Genomic DNA, 21568 nt, shown 5'->3' on the forward strand with positions numbered 1-21568 from the left:
TTCGGGTACAATAGGGAATTTTTCTTAGTTTAATATAAGCTGAACCTGTACTCAGAACAAAATCTTTCCATATGCACATGTATATGTACAAATACATGTATATCTACACATTTATATCTATACTTATAATTTTACCCTATACATAAGATGCTTAAATCCAATTTTAATCAACTAAATCTTGTTCCAAGTTGTATGCAAATTCATTTTTTATTTTATTTTTTAACCCAAAAGCTCCTCTAAAAATCTACACTCTACCACTCCTAACAGTATGACCCATGGTCAAAGTTTCTTGCTTGTTCCCTGCAGAAAACTCAGGATCTGCTGCAGCTGCCCATCCAAGCATCAGAGGGGAGACTGAGCTGGTCTGAAGCCAGAGGGCCTGGTTCCTGTTCCAGCTGTCACAAGCAGCACTGTGCAAATGATGCCTTAGAAGGAAAAGGCATTTCAGGGGGTCAGAAAAAGAAGTATCAGCAGTAATTTCAGGGTGGAGAACTTCCACTCTGTCAGTTTTTAAACTACCTTATGGCCCTCCAGATGGTAGAACTGGAGCAGAGACTGAAGCAGATGTGGCTTCAGGTTAGCAAGTCATAATCACTCCCCAAAGGCTCCACACCCTCCTACACTGAGATACAGTCAAATACTTTGTTCTCGCTTGACAAAACAGATTTGGTCATATGGGCATTAACATCTCATGTCTGTGCACTGCATTTCTGAGCAAGGCAAGGACTGCTATGCTGTCCTATGCTCAAACGCACTAAAGTCAGGGTAACTATGAATACTATTTCTCCTACTACTTCCAATTCTCTTATGCAGCTCCCATACTCCTTGGATGGGAGAGTGTGACAAACATGATTAAATGGTTGAAGTACAGGCATTTGGTATAACAATGACCAGAAAAATAGGTAACTAGATGATGATTTTAATGACAGATTATTAAAATGATCTGACGGCTTCTTATTTTACAACTGTACCTCTGAGTTTACGTCAGCTCATTTCCCTCTAACACATACCACCCCCATTTACGCATGTACATCCCCTCCCTTTTCCACACACACAGAGTGAGTCATCATTTTGCAGCCACCAAAGTTTGGATATGTGCTGTCTGAATGCCACCATCTGGGGGGCTCCTTCTGAGCTCAGCACTGGACCGCAGGAAGCGATGCCAGCCTGGCACGCTCTGCCTGGCACAGCAGCTCACACTGGGAGAGCTTAGTTACTCGTCTTTTTCTGCCTTGCTGTGCTTTGCATGAGCCCATGTTTGCACATTTTTCTTGGAGACTTCCCCAGACTTGAAAATACTCACCTTTCCATTTGAGTTTCAGTCTCCAGTCTAGTGTAACTGGCTATATTCTCCTACTAGTCCCACAACTCACCACTGTGGCATCTAAACCTTTCTATGTGGTTTTCTTTCATCTTTAGTCACATTTGTTGGCTCTATCTGAAATTACTTTTAAGACTGTTGGTTCCTACAACAGTTAATATACTACTGAAGGATCCTAGGGTATCATGATACTGTTGAATACACCATGTATCTATACTAGAGACGCTTTGAAAGATGTTCCTTCTCTGACACAGATATAATTGATCTTTTGCCAAGCTAGGCTGCAATGTCAATGACCTTCACCTCTTTTAAAGAAACTGTCTTGTGCATTTGGCTTCACAGTGTATACCAATAGCGTTTGGGAAGTCAAAATGATCAATTATTTCTTACCTATAGCCAACAGGACATGATCTTCATTTTCTTTAGAAGGAATCACAGAGTCTTGGAAATGCTAGAAACAGAGAACTTGAGCTGTATCTTTGAAGACAAATAGTTGCATTTGTGCTTAGTTGCAAGCTGTGCTATAGGCTTTCAGAATACAGTTCAAACTCTACCAAGCAGTAGTTACTTAATTTTAGCCATTCTAATAAATGGAACAGTTACAGCATGCCACGTCCAGACTTTAACATATGCACATGAACACTATGGACTCAAATTCTGAAGATAAAGAAGAGACCAAACCATATCTCACTTTCCATGCAAACTCCAGTTTTCAGCTTGCTCTTCTCTTACAAAGTTTAACTGTGGCTTGACTAGCATACATACAGTGTTCTGGAAGAAATAGCAATACATTTCTAAGATGACTCCTTCTCTAATGATTGAGCTGTTCACACCTGTAGAAATCTCATACATCAGTTCATTCTTTATAGAGTCAACTACAGCCTTTCTGCTAGATAAAAACAAGAGACAGTCAATGTAGTATCAGAAACTTATCCCCACAGCAAGACTTGTGAGCTGCAACACGTTTTCAACATAGACTCCAAACTGTGTGCATATTGCAGAGACGTACTTCTGAGGTGACAGAGATTACAACAGCAACATACGATTCCCAAACAAATGGTCAATCTTCTCCACAGTAGCCAATTAAAAAAAAACAAACTAAAGAGGTCACCACTTTTATAATAATGACTTAAAAAAAGTGGCAGTCCAACAACATTCCACTAAGTTCAAATGTTATTTTTAAAAAAGCCATAGTCATTGGCTATTAAGAAGCTACCACTTTTACCAAATTTGCCAGACTTTACCAGATTTTATTTCTCTCAGCCTAAGTCATTATATTAGCTTCATACCCAGCTGAGATAATAATCAAGCTCCTGCTTTAAAATGTGATTAAAAAAAACACTGAGACAAAGATTTTCTGGTTGCGTAAACAGATACATATAAATAAAAAGCAGAATGTAAGACAAGAAATCAAGTATAACTGACTAACCATAATGAGACTTCTCACAAATATTGGTCCTCCTGCAAAAGCTGTTAGATGCCTCCATGTAGAAGACAATGTGAACTGCCATTTCTCACATCAAGAATTTTTCTCAGTTAAGTCCAGTTAAGGACTCACAGTTATCAACAAGATGTCTCTCAAACTACCTCTTCGGATGTAATGAATCATGCCATCTCAAGGATGAAGCTTGTGCAAGACCGGTTGCACTCCCCCCAGTCTGGCAGCTGAGCAGCAAGCTCCCTGAAGACACTAACATTCATCATAAACTCAAGAGCTTTCTGGTCCAAAAGCTGAGCTTGTTTCTACAATCCAGCTTTCCAGCCCACAACCACATACAGGTTCCTTCAAACAGTAATCATCTACACACGTAACTATTCCCGCAGGATAGGAACAGGCAGGAAATGTTGTCTGAGAGGCATTAGTCACCTTATTTGTTAGCTCTGAGAGGTGCTCAGCCAGCCAAGCTGAGGTTGCGGCTTCTAAATCTAAACGAAACTTAGCTATTTGTATAAGGAGAAATCTGAAATCTGTACCTTTGCATTATCTTGGGACAGTTCATCAGATGCCAAGTTCACTGGACCTGTAAAAGCAGATTCCTGCCTTTAATAACAAGCTAATTCAGTATGAGCGTGCTATGGTTTCTGCTGCTGGTCTCTCTGCTTTTTCTAATAGGAGGGGGAACATAAGGAGCAGGCAAACAGGCAGGCAAGCAAGAACAATGGACATGGGCAGCCCATGCATCTCCCCACAGCGGCATTCCCGTGGGCAGCGTGTGAGCTGGATGCACAACAAGTGCTATATTATTGTCACAGTTATGTTCAGGCTAGGCAAGCATGGTGATTTGTCAGCCAGCTGCTGATTAACCCCCACATGCTCAGAAAATTAACAGTTTTAGTGCCATGCCTCACACCAACTCTGCAGAGCAGCTGGGCTCTGCTTTTCTTCTGCAGGGATTCCATGTGTTTTCTGAAATTAGACATTGCATTTTCACCCCAGAAAGTAAGAAATCACTTAATTTTTGTCACGCCTTTTTTTTTTTTTTTTTTTTTAATAGTTTCTTCCCAGGGCTGTGGGGACAGGCACGGCACATGAAAAACAAGGACCACACTTTGCATGTTTTGCCAAAACACAGCCTCGAGGACTATTGTAAAACAGCAGAGGAGTAATCCGGCTACAGGAATGCAAATGAACACCAGCATTACTCACACTTCCGAACACTATTTTTTCATAAATATATTTCAAATAGTTATATAGCCAGAGTTATGCTGGTAAATATGTGTCATTTTACATTGCAACTCTCAACTCAATGTTTGCATCTGTTCTCAGATACCCAAATCCCTCTCCATTCTCCAGCTCCAGTAAAAAGTTAAACTAAGTAAACTAAGTATGACTCAGCAGCCAGCATAGGGTGGTTCAGGGGATCACCTTGAAGAATGTCCTTTCTCGGCATTGCACAAAGTCTATACTCAAGTTTTTTAAAAAAGAGCTGTATCAATATATCTTTGGAAAAACAATTCAAAGACAGCTGCCTATTATCTTAACTGCACAATCTTCAGCAACGACCCTACCTAACCTGCAGGTCTCTGTGAGATTAAGTTCTGGGATGCAATTATGGGCCCACTGCAATCAGTGCACCTGTTGTCCCTGACCTCAGCAGTGGCCCTAGACACTGGCAGGAACCAGAACTGGGTCCATGCTGATCAGTATCTCTATTGTTAATTTTTAATTAATCCACCTTCTTCAATCAGCCTTCTGCAGCAGTCACATATATACTTCCCCTTGCATTCTAACAGTGAAACCACAGAGCACAAAATCAATAGTGCTGTCAAAGCATCCCAAGCATCATCTCTCTGCTAGAACGAACAGACTACTACTTCTGTAACTGCAGAAACTTACTTTAAAAGATTCAGGGGGAAGATATTTTTTACAGTATTGTCATGCATTTGGCATTATTGTTACTCAGTTTCACAATTCTCAGCTATAAAAAGCTGTTTGCTCTATACCTAATATTCTGTAGAATCAAATGGCTTGTCCTCCAGATACTCAGTCAGCACATGGGCATGGAATTTCAAGGTAAGAAAACAGAAAAAAAACCCTACGAACTACTACATTAGCCAAAATACAAATCTATTTCACCTTTTGTTCTGCATCCTCCCTGGATAATATATCACTCCATGTATTTGAATTTAATTAAGTTGCTATGGGAGATTCACTGCTAAGCTGGTAGCATCATCTTATGCTGACCCACTGCTTTCATATGATTGCCTTTCACAAGAAGCAAGGGACTGCTATAGTAACCTCTACTCAATAATAGCTTAAGGCTCCTGATAGAATTGTGTTCTAAAGGTCTGTCAATCTTGACTTTAAGCCACCCAGAAGTCAGTAGTTACTACTTCTTGGAATGGCAAGTTTTAAAATCTGAGGGGAATCCTTTCATGACATGAATGTGCCAAATTAATGTCCTGAGCTTATCAGCCACTTTATAAAGGAGTTCATCTGAGAATGTAGTAAAAAGTACTCTGTCAATTATTTCATAAAACTTCTGCTCCTAGCAGCAAGAATTTTAACTCAATCTTGCAAAAAGTTCTTTTGGTCTCCTGAATGCTGGAGAATGGAGAATGTAAGACAGGCTACCAGTCACCAGTAATGACCATTCATGATTTTTCAGCATCTAGATTTGGTGGGGTTAGCAAAAGAGGCCAAAAAAAAAAGTCTCATTTATAGAAATATGGTAAGCAATGACGATATCAACACCCAAGAAGATTAAAAGACTTTGCTGCTCTTCAGCATAATAACCATAGTTACAGGTTTCTCATGTCAACAAGTAGATAACATATAGTGTAAAATGTGCAAGTGTGATTACTACAGTTTGTTTGTATAGGTCCTGGATACTACTAAAATGTGGCATACTTTTCTTGCTTTTAAACTGAAATGAGTTCTTTAAAAAAAAAAAAAAACAACAAAAAACCCCCCACACACACAACAAAAAACAAAACAAAACAAAACAAACAAACAAAAAAAACATGAACAAGAAATAACTCTGATGTAAAAGCACAAAAGTGTATAGCTTCCACCAAAACCACAAATACGTAGGTATGCCTATGCCAATATCCATACCAATAATCTTTGGCATAAAGAGAGGATGAGAAGCTTTACAACTAGAAGCCAAAATGAGACTAGACATTCTGAATTGGTGATTCTATCTCTGGATAATCAATATCCACTGATGTTTGTTATCTGCTTATGCCAAGTCAGCCTGAAATAAAACTGCTTTCAGTGAAAAATATCAAAGTAATCATCATGTAGAAGTTGTATTGCCAAAGCTACTGCCACACACAGTGCTGCCTGTCCAGGCCATTCACTTTCTATCCCTGAGGAGCAGCATAAAGATCATGCTGGTAAGAGTACAGCACTCACCTGGGTACCCAGCATCAATGCATTTGTGCCCTTTGTCACCAAAGTAATTCATAAACCTTGTATGGTAAATTGCTGCTTACTCTTAGAGTAACAGATGCATAGTTTGCAACTACTAACAACTCCTTACAGTTTCTCTTCAAATTTACCTTCTAATGGCATAACACTTGTTGCCTGAATGCTGCTGAAGAACTTGAGTATAAAGCTCCTTTTCCAGCACTAACAGTAGCAGCCTACATATTTAAACACGAGCTATACAACGACTGTGTCCCCCTTTTATCCATTCACTTAAAGTTACTAGCTGATGTCACCTGGAACTGCAGTTCCATTCCTTTCCCTCCATCTGGTCCTGATCCTGTCAGCAGTTTCTGCAGGCGCTCACATTTCTCCTGCCCTCAGTAGAGCTGCCTCCAGCACAGTCACTGAGCAAGACCAAGCCTCTTGCAGAGCTCACAGTTTTCAGCTTGTTGCTTCATCCAAACATACAGCGCCAGACACATATGCAAGTGACCAACTGGTGAAAATTTTTAATTAATTCCTAACAATCATACATAAACATCCAGAGTGCCATACTTCTAATGTGGAAGAATGACCATTGTCATGATTTTCTTTTCAGCTCTATGAGAAGACTGCTCCCAGGTACACAAGGATGTATTTTGGTAGTGAAAAAGCATTCTCACCAGCAAGCACAGTCTCACAATCCTTATAGAGGTAAACTGCTCACAAAAATATTGAACGTCTAATTGAAACACATGGGAAGTTTGCCATATTAAGAAGTCTAGGCTGGATCTCAAAACTGTTCATAAAAAACGTTACTCTGCTCCTATCTTTATTAACCTATTTGGCTTTACTGGAATTTGAAGGCTGGAGCATTCATTCAGTTAAATACTGCCCTCTCCTGGAATCTTCTAACATTTTTCTGGCTCTTACAATAAAATTAGTTAAGGCTTTTCCAGTCACCATAAATGCCACAATGTTTTGTGAAGGACTTCAGTCTGACATTGGAAAAACGATGTTCTGTAGGGAGTATCATAATTTACACCACTTTCGTAGTGTATGACTTGTATATACCACTGTTGTCTACTTACAGGTCTCTAATGTCATCTGAAATATGTGATCTTCCTGAATAAATAGTGTATGAATCTGTGCCAACTTTCCAGAGTTTTTCAAGACTGCAACAGTATGGAATAAAAAACTGTACCTTCTACAGAGCTTGTTGTACTGCAGGGTATTTTTGGACCTTCCACTGTCTCAACTTGCTTTGAATTAATACTCTATAAAAAAAAAAAATCAAAGTCAAAATGACAGTAACTGTATTTGATGCCCATGACATTTATCTGAAAACTCAAAAACAATATCAAAGACTAGCAAACAAATATGTTATAAGCAATACTAAAATGACTGATAGAGATACCACAGAGCATTTTATCAGTTGCTCTCCAGGGGAAAATGATAGTAAACGCTTGAAGCGGGAAACCGATAAAATATTTTCAACAACAGGGAGAAATTACCTCCTGCTTACAATACACGAGGGATTGAAAGAATCAGATTTACCATTTGTACTTCATTGTTTATAACCTTATTTATGACAAAAGCAGCACAGCAGCTTTGCACAGCAGCTCTGTCCAGAAGTCTAGTTAACCTTGACAGCATCCTATAAAGCGAGCAATTTTGAAGGATAGGCAATACAAAGAGCCAGAACTAAACACTAACTACATGGTAAATCCAGCCTGGAAGGCAAGAGCTGCTCCCTCCCCACATCCGTGGTCCCTGGCTAGGCTGAGCCCTTGCTCAGATACACACACTGACTGTGTCACTGCAGCTCAAAAGGAAAGGGGCCTAAGATCCAGTCCCTTATTTTACCAATTACCTTCAAAGAGTATAAGCAAAGAGGGTGGAGGGAAGAATGTCTCCTTTTGCACAGTTCCATCTACAATTCTGCTTGCTTCTAATCTTTCCCTCTAGTTAGGCTGCCTGTGTATTTGCCATCTACCAGAGCAGCAAACAGAAAAAAGGCACAGAAACCTGAATACGAAGGAAAAAGTCAGGGATGACTCTGGGGTAAATATTGCAGCCAGACTAATTTGAAAGCCACACCAATGTCAAGCTAGCTATATCCCCCCCGCCTTGGTGGGGCTAGTTGCATTTTTTTCTGCTTATCTGTTGGTGTGCAAGACATTTTCCTACTCCCACGCCTACCAGGCAGAAATAAGTCAATTCCTCCTTGCAAAACTACTAAATCTGTCTACCACCAGGCCAAAAAAAAAAAAAAATCACTTTAAATTATCATAAATTATCTTAATAATTTTGGATTATTATCTTGGTTTGGCCTTTTTTTTTTTTTTTTTATTGCCCTGACACCATTTCACATGTGCCCATTAGTCCCTGGATTTTGTTTCCTCTAACAGAGGACCTCTTCCCTGCATGGGCTGTGTGGCCTCCAGCAACTGAGACAGCCAAACGGATCACCTCCACACACTGCTTAGAGCTCTGCTGGAGGTGCACAACAAACCACACGGCCTCACTGACGGATGCTGCTACCACCACAGCGATTTCTGTCCCGAGGAGGTTACACGGAGTTCAAGCAACTCCATGCTTTCCCTCATCATCTTCAGAAATCTCTCCTCTGTATTGCCTAACAGAGCCACAAAACCTGTAGGTTTACACTTTTTGAACTGCAGAACCCTTGAGGGTTTCCAGTGAAGGCATGGCTCCCATATGGGTAACTCTAGCTTGTTTGTTTTAACTTTTCATTACTCTTTTAGACTTGAAAGGACTCGTAAGTCAAAGGTCTGCAAGAACCCACAGACCAGGGACTGAAGAACATACCTGAGAAAGATTGGGATTTTCTTGCACGAATAAATGCAAAAATAGTTTGTGCTGCTCCTTAAATCATACATTTCACACACACAAATCCAACACTGCATGCCATCATACCCGAGACAAGCTCTTTAGTCCATGTTTTTCTGACCCAAGCCTAAAATAGCAATGTGGTCATTTATGCAGTCTCAGGATATAAGAAACTAGATGTAGAGTCTTAGTCTGCTGTATATGAGCTGAACACTCCAGTACAGCAATAAATTCTACCTCTATTTTAAAAAGAGTATGTATTTTGAAATATCTAATGCTCACCTTATGCTTTGGATTCAACTAAGGGCTAAAAGTGCTTGTTCAAAACAGCAAAAAAATTAATTTTACCATAACTTTTGGACATAATACATAGCCTAAACATGACAGTTTGATCATCATACACTTCAGGATGATATCTGCTGTGTAGGAAGTTAACTAAACCATGAGATCCTCCAGATTATTCTGGCTTATTTCTGCTTTATTGAAAGCAGTGCAGCACTGATGCTGGGCAGGGGGGCATGGGGGCAAGGAATAGGGTCCCCACAAAGGTGGATCTTGATTGTTGAAACTAGAGGAATGGGGAAACCTACAAGTGAAGGGTGGTAGGCTTTTTCCCAGAAATACCAAGTGCAGAGTTTTGGAGCCTTGAATAGTCTTTGTCTCTGAGAGCCATGCAAATATCTAACATACAACACTTTCTTTTTCCATTTCAAAGACTGAAAGAAGAACAAGGATTTGATGAGTGCAGGAAAAATCCAATAATATAAATAACACAATGCATTCTTCATTACAGTCTTGGTTTTGCTATTGGGTATATTATTGTTTTCATGGAAAAGCCACACACAGACTGTAGGTATTCTGCAAGCTACAAACACAGAATAACTCCTTTGTATTGTAACAAATCAAAATCCTGGCAGTGTAGTTACACAATATTATACATAATGACTTCACAATACACCTCACCTTAAGTTTTTGTGTTAAACACAACATGTGGATCATTTTAACCTAGAATGTCTAAATTTAAAAAAAAAAATATATAGAATGTTATTAAGATAACTTAAGAAAAATCAGTACACAAATAAGGAAATCTGAAGTTAAGCATGGAAGAGAAAAGCTGAATTTTAAGACCAGAAAAAGAGAAGAGCCTATTTTTAGTGTGGTTTTAGTTCACAAGTTTTACATGGTCATGCAGTCTCAATCTAAAACGTGAGCACCTGCATTGCTAGTAAAAAACTTGTGCTTTCAAGTGTTCTTCCCCTTGCTTTACTGAAATTGAGAGACATCCTGAAGAAGTCCACAGCAGTGCTCCAAACACCTTACAGTAAAATAAGACCTACTACACCATAACCAAACTCTACAGAAAAAGTCTGTAATCTCTATATCTGCTGTAAATAATAGACTGGGGTGGGCTCTAAATAAAGGCTTCCAGGCATTACAGTCCTAGATAAAATAATGGAATTAAATATTTCAAAGTACCAATGTGAATACAATGACAATGCAATTAAAGACACAGAGATTTCAAGGAAAGATATTCACTGTAGAGTCCACAATGATTCAAAAACAACTTGGGAGCTAAAGGAGGCTATGATAAAGTTCTCAACACCTCTTATCTTCCAGCTTCACATGTACAACGTGCTACACACACAAAAGAGAAGCTCACAGAGTCATCCAGCAATTACGCTGGCCGTTAGTGACACAGGCAGCTTAAACTAAAAGCCTACTCAAGAAAAACAAATCCAGTGTGAAGAGTCTATAGCTGAAAATTACTGAAGAAAATCAGTGGCAATGCCCTGAGATAGATAGGTACATACCTGGTGAAGAAGAGGTCTGTCCCAGAAGTATTTTCTGAAGAGCTTTATGTCTGACTCCAGCAAGTGCTGTGCAGTGTGGCTGAACGTCAGTGTCAGAGCTCCTGATGAATGAACAAACTGCATGCAAGCACCCTCGCTGATCTCCGCTCTTGAAACTTCCAACGAGTGACTGCCCTGGAAACTGGAACCACATGCTCTTTAAACCTGATGCTCTGTGCACAGGTAGGATGAAAGCACAGCTGCAGTGAGCTTCCTGCTCACCTTCGGCACAGCCTGTCAGGTTCCCAACACACCCAAGGCAAAAACTGGAGGCAGAAAATCTGAAACATCCACCGAAAACACAGCTGGGCAAACAAATACTTACCAATTACTCCACTCAGGCCTAAGAACACGCAGCTACTTCTAACCATCAGCAGGGGAAAACAATGTCAGGTCTAGGTAGTTGTTAGTAAAATAAGCCAGAAAGATCAAGCTGTGACAATACCTCTTTCTCCTTACTGCTGTAAATCAGCAATCATACCTCTTCCCGCTTATGCTGCCACTTGTATCAGAGGGATGCCACTGGCAGCTAGCAGACACATTATCTCACAACACTGAAAACCAGAAAGTGTCTCAAGGAAATAGAACATTGTTTGGATGTTACAAACAAATGAGACATTTATAACATAATGTACTGTATCAGCGTGGTATTTTTTTTAAGGCTGAAGTACAGATAAGTCTCACATAAACTATGCTGCATAGAGCCAGAACCGAAAGAGCCACATACTGAAATAAAAATGTAGCCCAATTCCTCCGTATTTCTCTTTGGAAAGTAAAGCCAATAATGAGAAGAGGCATCTAATGCTGAACATTTTGTACCCCAAGACACACATACACACACCACACAGCTCCTCAGGTCCATACAGAAGAAACTCCAGACAGCTGAAACATGCCAGAAAGCACTTGTCCTTTAACTCATTTGTCAGTGTGGCAGCTCTCCAGTGAAATAATCATAGCTGTAGCACTGGCTTTGCTGCTGACTCTCCCTTATTCATTCAAACCTGAGACTTACAGAGGTCACAAAATCTGAGGTTTTGTGAAAGTCAGGTCTTCTGACTCTGTTTATATGTAACTATTTCTCTATATATATTTTAAGAGATGTCTTCACTTGTTGGTAATGTGTGCAGATTCAGCTGCAATAGTGCTGGGAGAGATATCTGATGGTGTAGCTGGTCCTCTGTTGCTTAACTGACTATTAATTGACTTGCAGATGTAATGAAGGACACTAATCACTAACTTCCTTTAACTGTATTTACAAATTTACCACCTGAAATGGTAATAATGGCAGAAAAAGCAACAGAAACCAACACAAAATAGGCAACTGTTTTGAGAAAAACAACAGTATTCCCCACATCCCTTAACTAATAAGAGTTTTTCAGAGGAAGCAGCAAACCTTTATACTCACTTTGTGAAGACTTCAACAAGTTTGGAGTGCCCATTTTGTAAAGCCAAATCTAATGGTGTTGCTCCATCCTCATTAGGTAATGCTAACGCTGATGACCCTCCAGGCTGCGCTGCTAAGAACTGGGAAAGTTTAACTAAGCCCAATTTCATCACAAGGTGGAGGAGAGTTTCTTTATGTCTAGGCTCTGAAGAAACACAGTGAACAAACAAAATCATCAGTAATAAACCCCAGCATTTTAGTTGCTAGAAAGCATCAAAAGAAACTTGTTATCTCCTGCAGAAGTATCAGACCTACAAAAATACTTTGGCAGAATATGTCTTCCACTAAAATCAACAGTTAGTATACTTAATTGCATCTGTAGCGCAATACTAGGATATCAAATACCATCTCGTTTCAGCAGTCAAATAAAACAGTTTGAATTAGATAATCTCAGTATTTCTCTCTGTCTTTATATATAGTATAGCATTCAGCGCAAGAGATACCCTAATATACTGAATATACTGCAGTAGATAGTTAAAAGGCGATTTTTCAGCTGCCCTAGCAACACAAAACATCTGGTAGCATGGCCAATATCTCAATTAAAAAAAAAAAAAAAAGTGTGATTTTTCAAGGCAGGCTGCTTATCAGCACAGCGAGTCATAAGCTAACACACATATGGGTAAAATATAAAAATATACAGGATTATTCTTGTGCCTCTCTTTTCAGAAAGGAGACCTCACCTGCCAGTACCTCCTCTCCACTTTTTAGCATATAATCATCAAGCTCAATGCAATTAAGTTTAAAATAATAGAGGACACAATGATGACTTAGTCACTAGATGTTGATTCTCCACTCAAGCCCTTCCAGGGCTTTTGTTCAAAGAGCTTATCTGTCTACATACATTCTCAAAGTCTCTGCAATGTAACAGCAATAAATAAAATTAAGTTCAAGTGCCAATCAACCTGTTCTTTACACTGATACTTTGTTGTGAAGTTAAATATAAGGTTACTTGCACAAGGTTCAAGTATTTAAGGGCAGTTACTCTACAGTTTACAGAACAACTGGCTAAAATCTATTAGATTTCCAATGATTTATGACATTCCATTGAAATTTATCGTTCTGATTCAACGGACCTTTTCTTCCCTGTTACTCAACTAGTCCAGAACACGTTGAAAATTATATGCTCCGGTGGCAAAGGAAAGGTGAGGCTCCTGAAGCATAGGTAAGTACATGCACATATTTGTGTAAATAATACTATTAACATCAACAGCAAATCACCGTCAAATTTCCCATCTGCATCAATATTTGCAAGATAAAACTGTCTGATGGAAAGCAATCCTCCAGCAGAGAGAACAGTCATGTAGCCAAAAATCTAATAAATGTGTTTTTCAGAAACACCGTTGAGCAAAGGTATCGTATAGTTACACGCAAATACAGTGGCTCATGGATGACTCCTATTCTGTTTAAGTACTCCCTCTGAAAGTGTCAGGAATACTTATTTTACAGAATCATCAAAAAAACTCACAAACCTTGAATAGTCCTCAAGAGGTCTCTCTATCTTGCCTTAAGGCAGGATCAGCTCAACATAGATCACTCCTGATGGATGTTTGTCTCATTTATTCTAAAAACCTTCCAATGATGAGAAGTTTTCATAACCTCTGTAGGCAATCTATACGAGGGATACTTTTACATTTAAAGCTCACCTAGACCAACTCCTCCACACTGGGCAGGGACATCTATCACTCAATCAGGTTGCCCAAAGCCCCATCCAACCTGGCCTTGAACACTTCCAGTAATGGGGCATCCACAACCTCTCTGGCCAACCTGTTCCAGTGTCCCACCACCCTCACCTTAAAAATTTCTTCCTTATATCCAAACTATATCTACTCTCTTTCACTTCAAAATCATTGTCCCCTTTATATACTGAAAGGCTGCAATAAGGTCTCCTCCAAGTCTTCTCTTCTCCAGGCTCACAGGAGAGGTGTTCCAGCCCTCTGATCAATTCCATGGCCCACCTCTGGACCTGCTCCAACAGGTCCATGCCTTTCTTGTGCTGGGGACCCCTGAGCTGGATGCAGTCCTCCAGGTGGGGTCTCACCAGCGCAAAACCCACACAGTCAGTGAGTGGCTGGCAAAAGTCAGCCCACAGGGAGTACGGAGGCATGAGGATCTGACTTAGCCCACAGCCTCAAAGCTCAACCAAGCACTACTCATCAAACACCTGGATCCGAGACCTTCTTTTATGGAGGAACATTTAAATGAGCGGGGCTCAGGCTTCCCAAAACCTATCCAGAGATAGTGGAAATGATGTGCCAGTTCAAGAATGGGAGACCTCAGTTCAACTTCCTTCTCAGCCAGATGGGATTTGAACCCCCAGACATCTTCAAACATCCTCTGATCACTATTCTGGTGGGAGCATGCCCTGTCCCCTTTGTTGAAGAGTATTTGAAAATGGGTCACGGTGCAGAGGAAATCCAAGGGATGCAGGGCAGAGGACCAAGAAAGCAGCAAACTGACTATAAAGCAACTATCAGCTGGGAGAAGTCTCTGCTGTGTGGACATGGACGCATTTCTCATTATACTGTCATCAGATGTGAAACAAAATGCTGGTAGCCCAGGTGCCTCACTTGCTCAGAGAATGCCCTCACCATTCAGACACAGTATGAACCAGCATCTTCCCTATCCCTCGCTGTGTTTCTAAATAGAGACTGATAACATCATCTGTGCTTTGCACTGGCCCCAGTGCTATTTCTGTACTTCAGAGAGTCTCCCCTGGAAGGACTTTGGCAGACTCGAGGCTATGCCACCTGTGTGGACCCCAGCAGAGCACCGCTGGATGCCAGGCCAAGCACTCCCTTGCCTAGTGTGTTTATATGTACAGTGTGAGTTTGAGTTTAGATGCCTTGAAAATGCTGTGGTTGAAAACATAGCCCCTGAACACACCTTATGTATTCCAGGTTAAAATGTTCACTAAAAAATGAGCTTTCAGAATCACTCATTAGTCTGGAGTACTTAAATTCTGATAAAGTCCCACTTTAGACATCAAAGTCAGTTCTTTGAATGCTTCCAACTAGACCATTTTTTCTATATATGGTGTTAATAAGCGGCCAGCACATACGTCCATCTAATTAGAACACATGCAAATATATCAACCAGTGTTAAGCACACCAAGAATATGATTAGCTACTAACCCCACCCCAACCCTCAGATTAAAAACACAGAAACAAAAAGGCAAACTTTACTATGAACTCCATCCTCTGATTAAAACTTTGGCCTAGGACCATTGGGTTTTAATGTTTATTGTAACACTGGAAAAAAGCCACATAAACTTCTTCTGGGGAAGATAAAATTAGGACTTTCCCACTCAGCAAAAAGGGAGCCCTTAGGACACCTTCCCTAATGAGGGATAGCCTTCTCTCTGCTCCAACACTGTGGCAAATAAAGTTATTCTTCTGGCAGCCAAATCTTAAAAACAATGCAGTATGAGTATGTCTGCTACAAAACAACCTGATTTCAAAAATAAATAATAGGCAGTGCTTTATCTTTGTGGCCTTAAAAGATCATCTATAATAATAACCTATATTTTTCACCACAAATATTCTAGTAACTAATTTCTATCTGCCCAACCTACCAACCTTCATCTACCCTTAAACTAGATTTATTCCTGGCTAGCTTGAATGCACATGGTAGCGGAACCACCCAGCATTTCCACTGGCTTTCACCGCGAATGTACTTAGAAACAGCACTTGCATTCCTCCCCATCCTTCACCTCTATAGACTATGTGTTTGTTGGGCTACTCTCCCCTTACTACTCCCACCTGGCTTGCACAGGAGTTAGCAGAACCTGATGACATAAAGCAGTTACTAATAGCTTCATGGTACTACAATCTGAAATAAAAATTGTAAAGTCAGAGGATAAATGGAAAGGCAGTATGTTCCTTCAATACAAGGAAAGTATTTTTTATCACGGGGGTAGTCAAACACTAGGACAGGTCACCCAGAGAGGTTATAAACTGTCTGTCCTTGCAAGTGCTCAAAATTTGACCCTGAGCAAACTGATCCAACTTTGACGCTAGCCCTCTTCCAAGTGTACAGTAGGACCAGGCCATCTCCAGTGATCCCTTCCATGCAAATTCTGCTGTGGTTCTACTCCAGAAGCAGCAAAACAAAACCAAAACCAAACAAACAAGCGAACCAAAAAAAACGTGATGACTGATAAAAAGGTTTTTAAATAGACCTGCCTATAATTAAAAGATTTGCACTAAAAAAAGGTAAAGTTCTGAAACAACTGGGTTTTAGCAATTTTTCTCTTAAGAACAATTTCCAGTTTCAGTTCTTCTGTTTCACCACCTGCTCTTATAGCTCCTCACTGTGACAGAACAAATAGCATTTTCACATTTTTCACTTTCTTTTCCTCTTCCCTTGAGGAAGATTTCAAATGTGGGAAAATGAGGGGAAAAATACAACCAACCAAAACCAAAAAATTACAAAAAGAAAACCATCAAGAAATTTTTGAAAAAGTTGTGAAAAAAACAACATAACCAATTCATCCGCATTTAGTGGCAAACAGGAAGAGAACAAGGAAAAAATTAAAACACAAGGCTTCTTCAACGTATTTGTATTTGAAGGATACAAAATACCATTTTCAATCCAGACACAAAACTGACAATTCCTAAGATTTGAAAGACACACTGCAGACTGATTCAGACAGTGTCAGCTACTTCAAGGAAGGTGGTGCTGTAAAAGATACACGCTATCACGACATTGTTTTGCATCACATCCCGATTCTCGAGCCAAAACACTCTGAGTTACACAGCGCTGAGCCAAACACAGTCTGGTTTAAACATTAAATAAATCTTTTTGTTCTTCCTTGCACCTGAATCCCTTCATATGTCCAAAACAATAAACTAAAAACAAATATTTCTCTCTGACAGAAATGACTAAGCCCTTTCTGGGCTATGAATCTCATTCATTTCCTGGAAGGAGACTAAAAACCTCAAGACTTGTAACTTGAAAAGCAGGAGGAGACATCAAAACTCACTAACAAATTCCAGTTTTTCCTGGCTTCATACTTTTATGCATTACTGTTCATTTCCTCATTTTTCTTTTAGGTAAGAGATTGTTTATAAAGCAGTCTCCAGAGCAGCCTGATGCTGCAAAAACACACACAAGTGGTTTTGTGAATAGACGGTGGTCACGATGCACAGTCAGGTACATGACAGCCCATCTGAGAGCTGGGCTGCAATGACATCTCCCTTACCACTTACCAAGTATCTGGAACATCCTCCTTTTCTTTAATTAGTTTCCCTATTCATCATACCTTTATCACCTAATCCCCTGAACTGTCTGACCAAGAAAATATTACCTCTCCTCACAAATCTTACCACTCCCAGAAATATTTATCTGCTGTTCCCACTGTCTTCCTAATTCCTTGGAGGAGAACAGGTACTTTGCCCCCATCTCTATTTTCTTCGGTAGGAAAAAAGAAATCTAAAACTCCAGCTGAGGAAAAGATACTGACAGAGTTTTCTTTAATTTAGATCAGAAATATGACAAGGATCAGCGAGGTTTGAACTGGTGTGGCTTAGCAGGAATATGTTTAACACCAAGTAGAAACAGTAACAGGATTTACAAAGAAAAGGGCAGGGAGGGGGCAATAAAGGAAAAAATGCCACAGAAAATGGAAGTGTTCCCCAAAGGCAGACTATAAAGCAGTGAGGTTAGATACTTCAGTTCACTCCACAAGACCTATTCCTAGAACACAATTACAAAGCGTTTATGAAATAAGAAGGAAATTCTCCTTCTTCATGAAAGGGAATTAAACAAGTATAGACACTGTTCCCATCCCTATGATACACAATTAATTTTCATAACTCAGACTGTAATTTTACTGCTTCTACTAATAACCTTAAGCCTAAAAGAACACTATTCCTCTTGAAAATAACTGTAAATAGTAACAAAGCCAGCAGCAACTCTTGTTTTATTACCAGCACTGTTAAGTCACCCAGACAACCCAAAATCACCCTCCCAGCAACGCCCTTAAGACAATCAGAAACTGAGGTGCCTCAGCCTCCTGTATGTAAGACAGACCTCTCTGCAAGGTCCACACTTGTGTGCTCTCACTCCCCTTCCAACAGCCAAGGGACATAAGCCTGTGTATGTCAAGGACAAAAAAGTTGCAGTGATGATGCTGAACCAATGTCCGATGGTCCTCAGGGACTGCCAGTCCTAAAAGACTGCCCTAACCTGATGGTGTTAAGAGATGAAAGACTATTTGGAAGCATTTTTCTCATCCAGATTAAACCAGTCCATCTTTCTTCTTTTTCTTGGGGGGGAACTGAAAAACTGTAGGAAGACTAGCAGCTCTAACAAGTTATTTGGCTTAATATTTAATATTTATTATATCCAAAAATTGAATAATCCAATTTTCAGAGGGAAAAAATCCTTTATGAAGGTGCAATAAACAAGAAAATCAGCTTCTCCCTTGCCCTCCTCCCTACTCCTTCTTCTCCTTACTTCAAACCCACCAACAAATAAATGTCTAAGCATAGCACCTCTGTTGGGTCCCCACCTTCCTCTAGCAGCAAACTGCTTGTGGGCCAGGTGATTTCAACATCTGACCAGTTTGTGTGAGTGACATGGTTGACAGACAAGCACTTATTACAAGTGAGGATTACCAAAAGTTTCATGCTTTCTTCCTTCTTTTGATGAACTTTAAATAATGTGGCTAACAAGTCCTGACCTGTGCAACTGCACTAAATTCCTGAATTATTTGCAATGCTCCCTAGACAATCCAGGCTCTCTCTTTATCCAATCCTTTTTTTATACCTTATAAAGGGAATACAAATACTTTTTCCAGATATCAAAACTCCTATGAATAAATTATTCTTCTATCTTTCCATCAACCCATATGTCTCTAAATCCTCATAAAAATGAATGAGGTCCAAAAACACCAGATGGTACAATAATTTTCTCAAGCGATGTGTCACTCAAAAATAATTTTCTTCCAATAAAAATAGCCCAGCAGCTCTGAAAACTGACAGATCAGAAGCATGAGGTCTTAACTAGTAATGGATGATAGTACCCACATCTTCCACAACACCGATACCAAAAAGAACATCCTGACAAGTATTGTGTCAAGACACATATCAGACCTGTGGCACAAGGGGCTGCAGGGACAGCAGGTAGGGAAAGAAGTCTCATCCTCTTTCTAAATCCTCATAACTTCCCTGTTTCTCATCCATTTTGATCTTTGGGAGCATGGGGAAGAAACAGAGTGCTGGGACAACACCTGATCACCTCATAGTGGAAGGTGAAGAACCTTCTCCTCCTCTCCTTACCTCTGCTGAGATGTGAAGCCCTCCTGCCCCAGTTCATTCCCTTCTCTCTCCCTCTCCTCCTGCACACACACAGCTCCCTCAGCCACATGCGACCCTCAGCTGTGCTCGGCCTCCTGGCTTTGGGGACAAAAACACTGTGATGGGGACAGCACAAAAAAGCAACATGAGCCAGTTCTTCTCAGAGTCAAGTGAAAGGAGAATATGGCTGTAAGAAGAATCATAACTATACTATCAGAAAGGAGAGAGAAAGGATACAGGAGCCAAAGGGAATTGACACAAACTGCTTAGAGGACACCAAAATAGATGTCAGGCCCAGCCCAACAGGCTGAAGGAGAAGCTGTCTGGAAAGCTTTCAGGAGCACCCCCACCCAACAAGGGTGGCCAGTAAGGAGTGCCCAGGCAGGACAGCACTGAAAGCTCCTCACTGCACATGAGCATTGCTAACAGGCTCCAGGAATTTGGATCAAATTTTGCTTTATTCAAAAACAAAAGGAAAGATCCCAGCTTCATTTAAGAGCAAGGAGTGGGGTACAAAGGGCGATGTCACCTTTTCAGTGCAAGAGTGACCCTGAGGCAACCATTAATGCAGTGTGCTCAAGACATGCTCGTCTAACATTTCAAATGTTCACAGAGACTTTCTATAGTGACAGGAGCACAAATCTCTGCTTTTCCACTGTATTCAAATTTTGTTTATATATAATATTTAAATCTTAAAAGTGAACAAAGTATGAAAAAAACATAGGAATAAAAAACCCACAAATCCTATAAAAGTCTTATGAGAGCAACATACTCTTTTCCATACAAATGTTGCAGTACACCTGAAAATTAACAATTAGCATAACTAAAAATTAAAGAACTTTGCTATTTGGATGGCATCTGGCTGGTATTCTGCTGATGCTTCTGGGTTGGGCTTCAACTGGTTTTGATGAAAATCTTAGCCAAGGTTGTGAACAAAACTACAGCTGATTTTTTCAGGCTTTGAATCAAGGTCTTCTTTGCTAAAATCCAACAGCCATTCCAGCAGTTGAGTAATGTGAACAAACATTTACTACACACCACAATGAAACAAGTAATGGCTTTTTTTTTCCTTCTCTCTCTCCTGTCTAGCCAATATTGGAATGAGACTTGGTATTTGTTTTTGTATCTCTTGAAAGAGCTGTTTACAACAGACAGACTAAAACCATCCTTCTCCTAAGGAAGGCAGTAGCAGATTTCAAGCTATCTGTCACTAAGAATTAGAAAGATTTAAGACGGGAAAAAAGTGTTCACCCAAAGAAAAGGGCTAAGTGCTGTATTTTTACTTCCCAAAAGCTTGCATGAAGCTCTCTTTCAGTTTGGCTCATATGGAAACTGCCTGCCCTCCAATTTTTAGCAATTTAAAGTACTAAAAGCAAAACAGCCAAAAGTACCAAATTTTCAGTGAAAAACATGTGAAGCCATCAAATTTAACACTGTTTCCAACCTCATATATAAATTAGCTAGGTCTGCAAAAAAAATTATACTCTTCAGCAAAACCTAGCTACAGTTTTCTGTTTGCAATGAAACCTGAAACCAGGAAAATGTCACCTAATTTTTTACAAAATTTTTCAATAGCATACCCTAATGTAAAGTTTCATGTATATTTTCATCTTGTTTCCCCTATAATAAAAAAAAAAAAAAAGCCACAAAACTTGTTTAATGATATTCTGCCCAAGGAATGATCATAGTTGTAAGTAAAACACAAACACTGACAGAACCACGTCAAAAATTGTGTTTACTCTTGTCGTGGTTTGAGCTCAGAGGGCAACTGAGCACCACGCAGCTGCTCACTCCCCTCTTCCCCCCCAGCACTGGGAAGAAGGAAATAAAGTAAAATGTTCATGAATCAAGATAAAGACAGGGAGGGATGACTCACCCATTATGGTCATGGGCAGAAGACAGACTTGTTAGAAGAAATAAAAAGAACATAAATTTAAGTCAGACACTAAC

At 39.9% G+C, this 21568-nt stretch overlaps 1 protein-coding gene across 7 annotated transcripts in view; it reads right to left on the reverse strand.

The window, feature by feature from the left end:
• ARHGEF28 (Rho guanine nucleotide exchange factor 28) overlaps positions 1-21568 on the reverse strand; it is a 134257-nt gene that overhangs the window by 78813 nt on the left and 33876 nt on the right. For 5 of the 7 annotated variants that reach the window (XM_042804847.1, XM_042804846.1, XM_042804845.1 and 2 more), the window contains 5 exons: positions 12282-12465; positions 10838-11018; positions 7378-7450; positions 3296-3342; positions 1712-1772 (listed from right to left, as the gene is read on the reverse strand). In XM_042804847.1, coding sequence (XP_042660781.1) covers positions 1712-1772; positions 3296-3342; positions 7378-7450; positions 10838-11018; positions 12282-12465 — 546 coding nt within the window. Of the gene's footprint in view, positions 1-1711; positions 1773-2750; positions 2878-3295; positions 3343-7377; positions 7451-10837; positions 11019-12281; positions 12466-21568 lie in introns of those variants that run through there. The other 2 variants (XM_042804848.1, XM_032986367.1) reach the window with 2 other exon arrangements.

This window comes from Tyto alba, unplaced genomic scaffold (genome assembly GCF_018691265.1).
Source record: "Tyto alba isolate M040663 unplaced genomic scaffold, T.alba_DEE_v4.0 Super-Scaffold_42, whole genome shotgun sequence".
Classification (NCBI taxonomy): domain Eukaryota; kingdom Metazoa; phylum Chordata; class Aves; order Strigiformes; family Tytonidae; genus Tyto; species Tyto alba.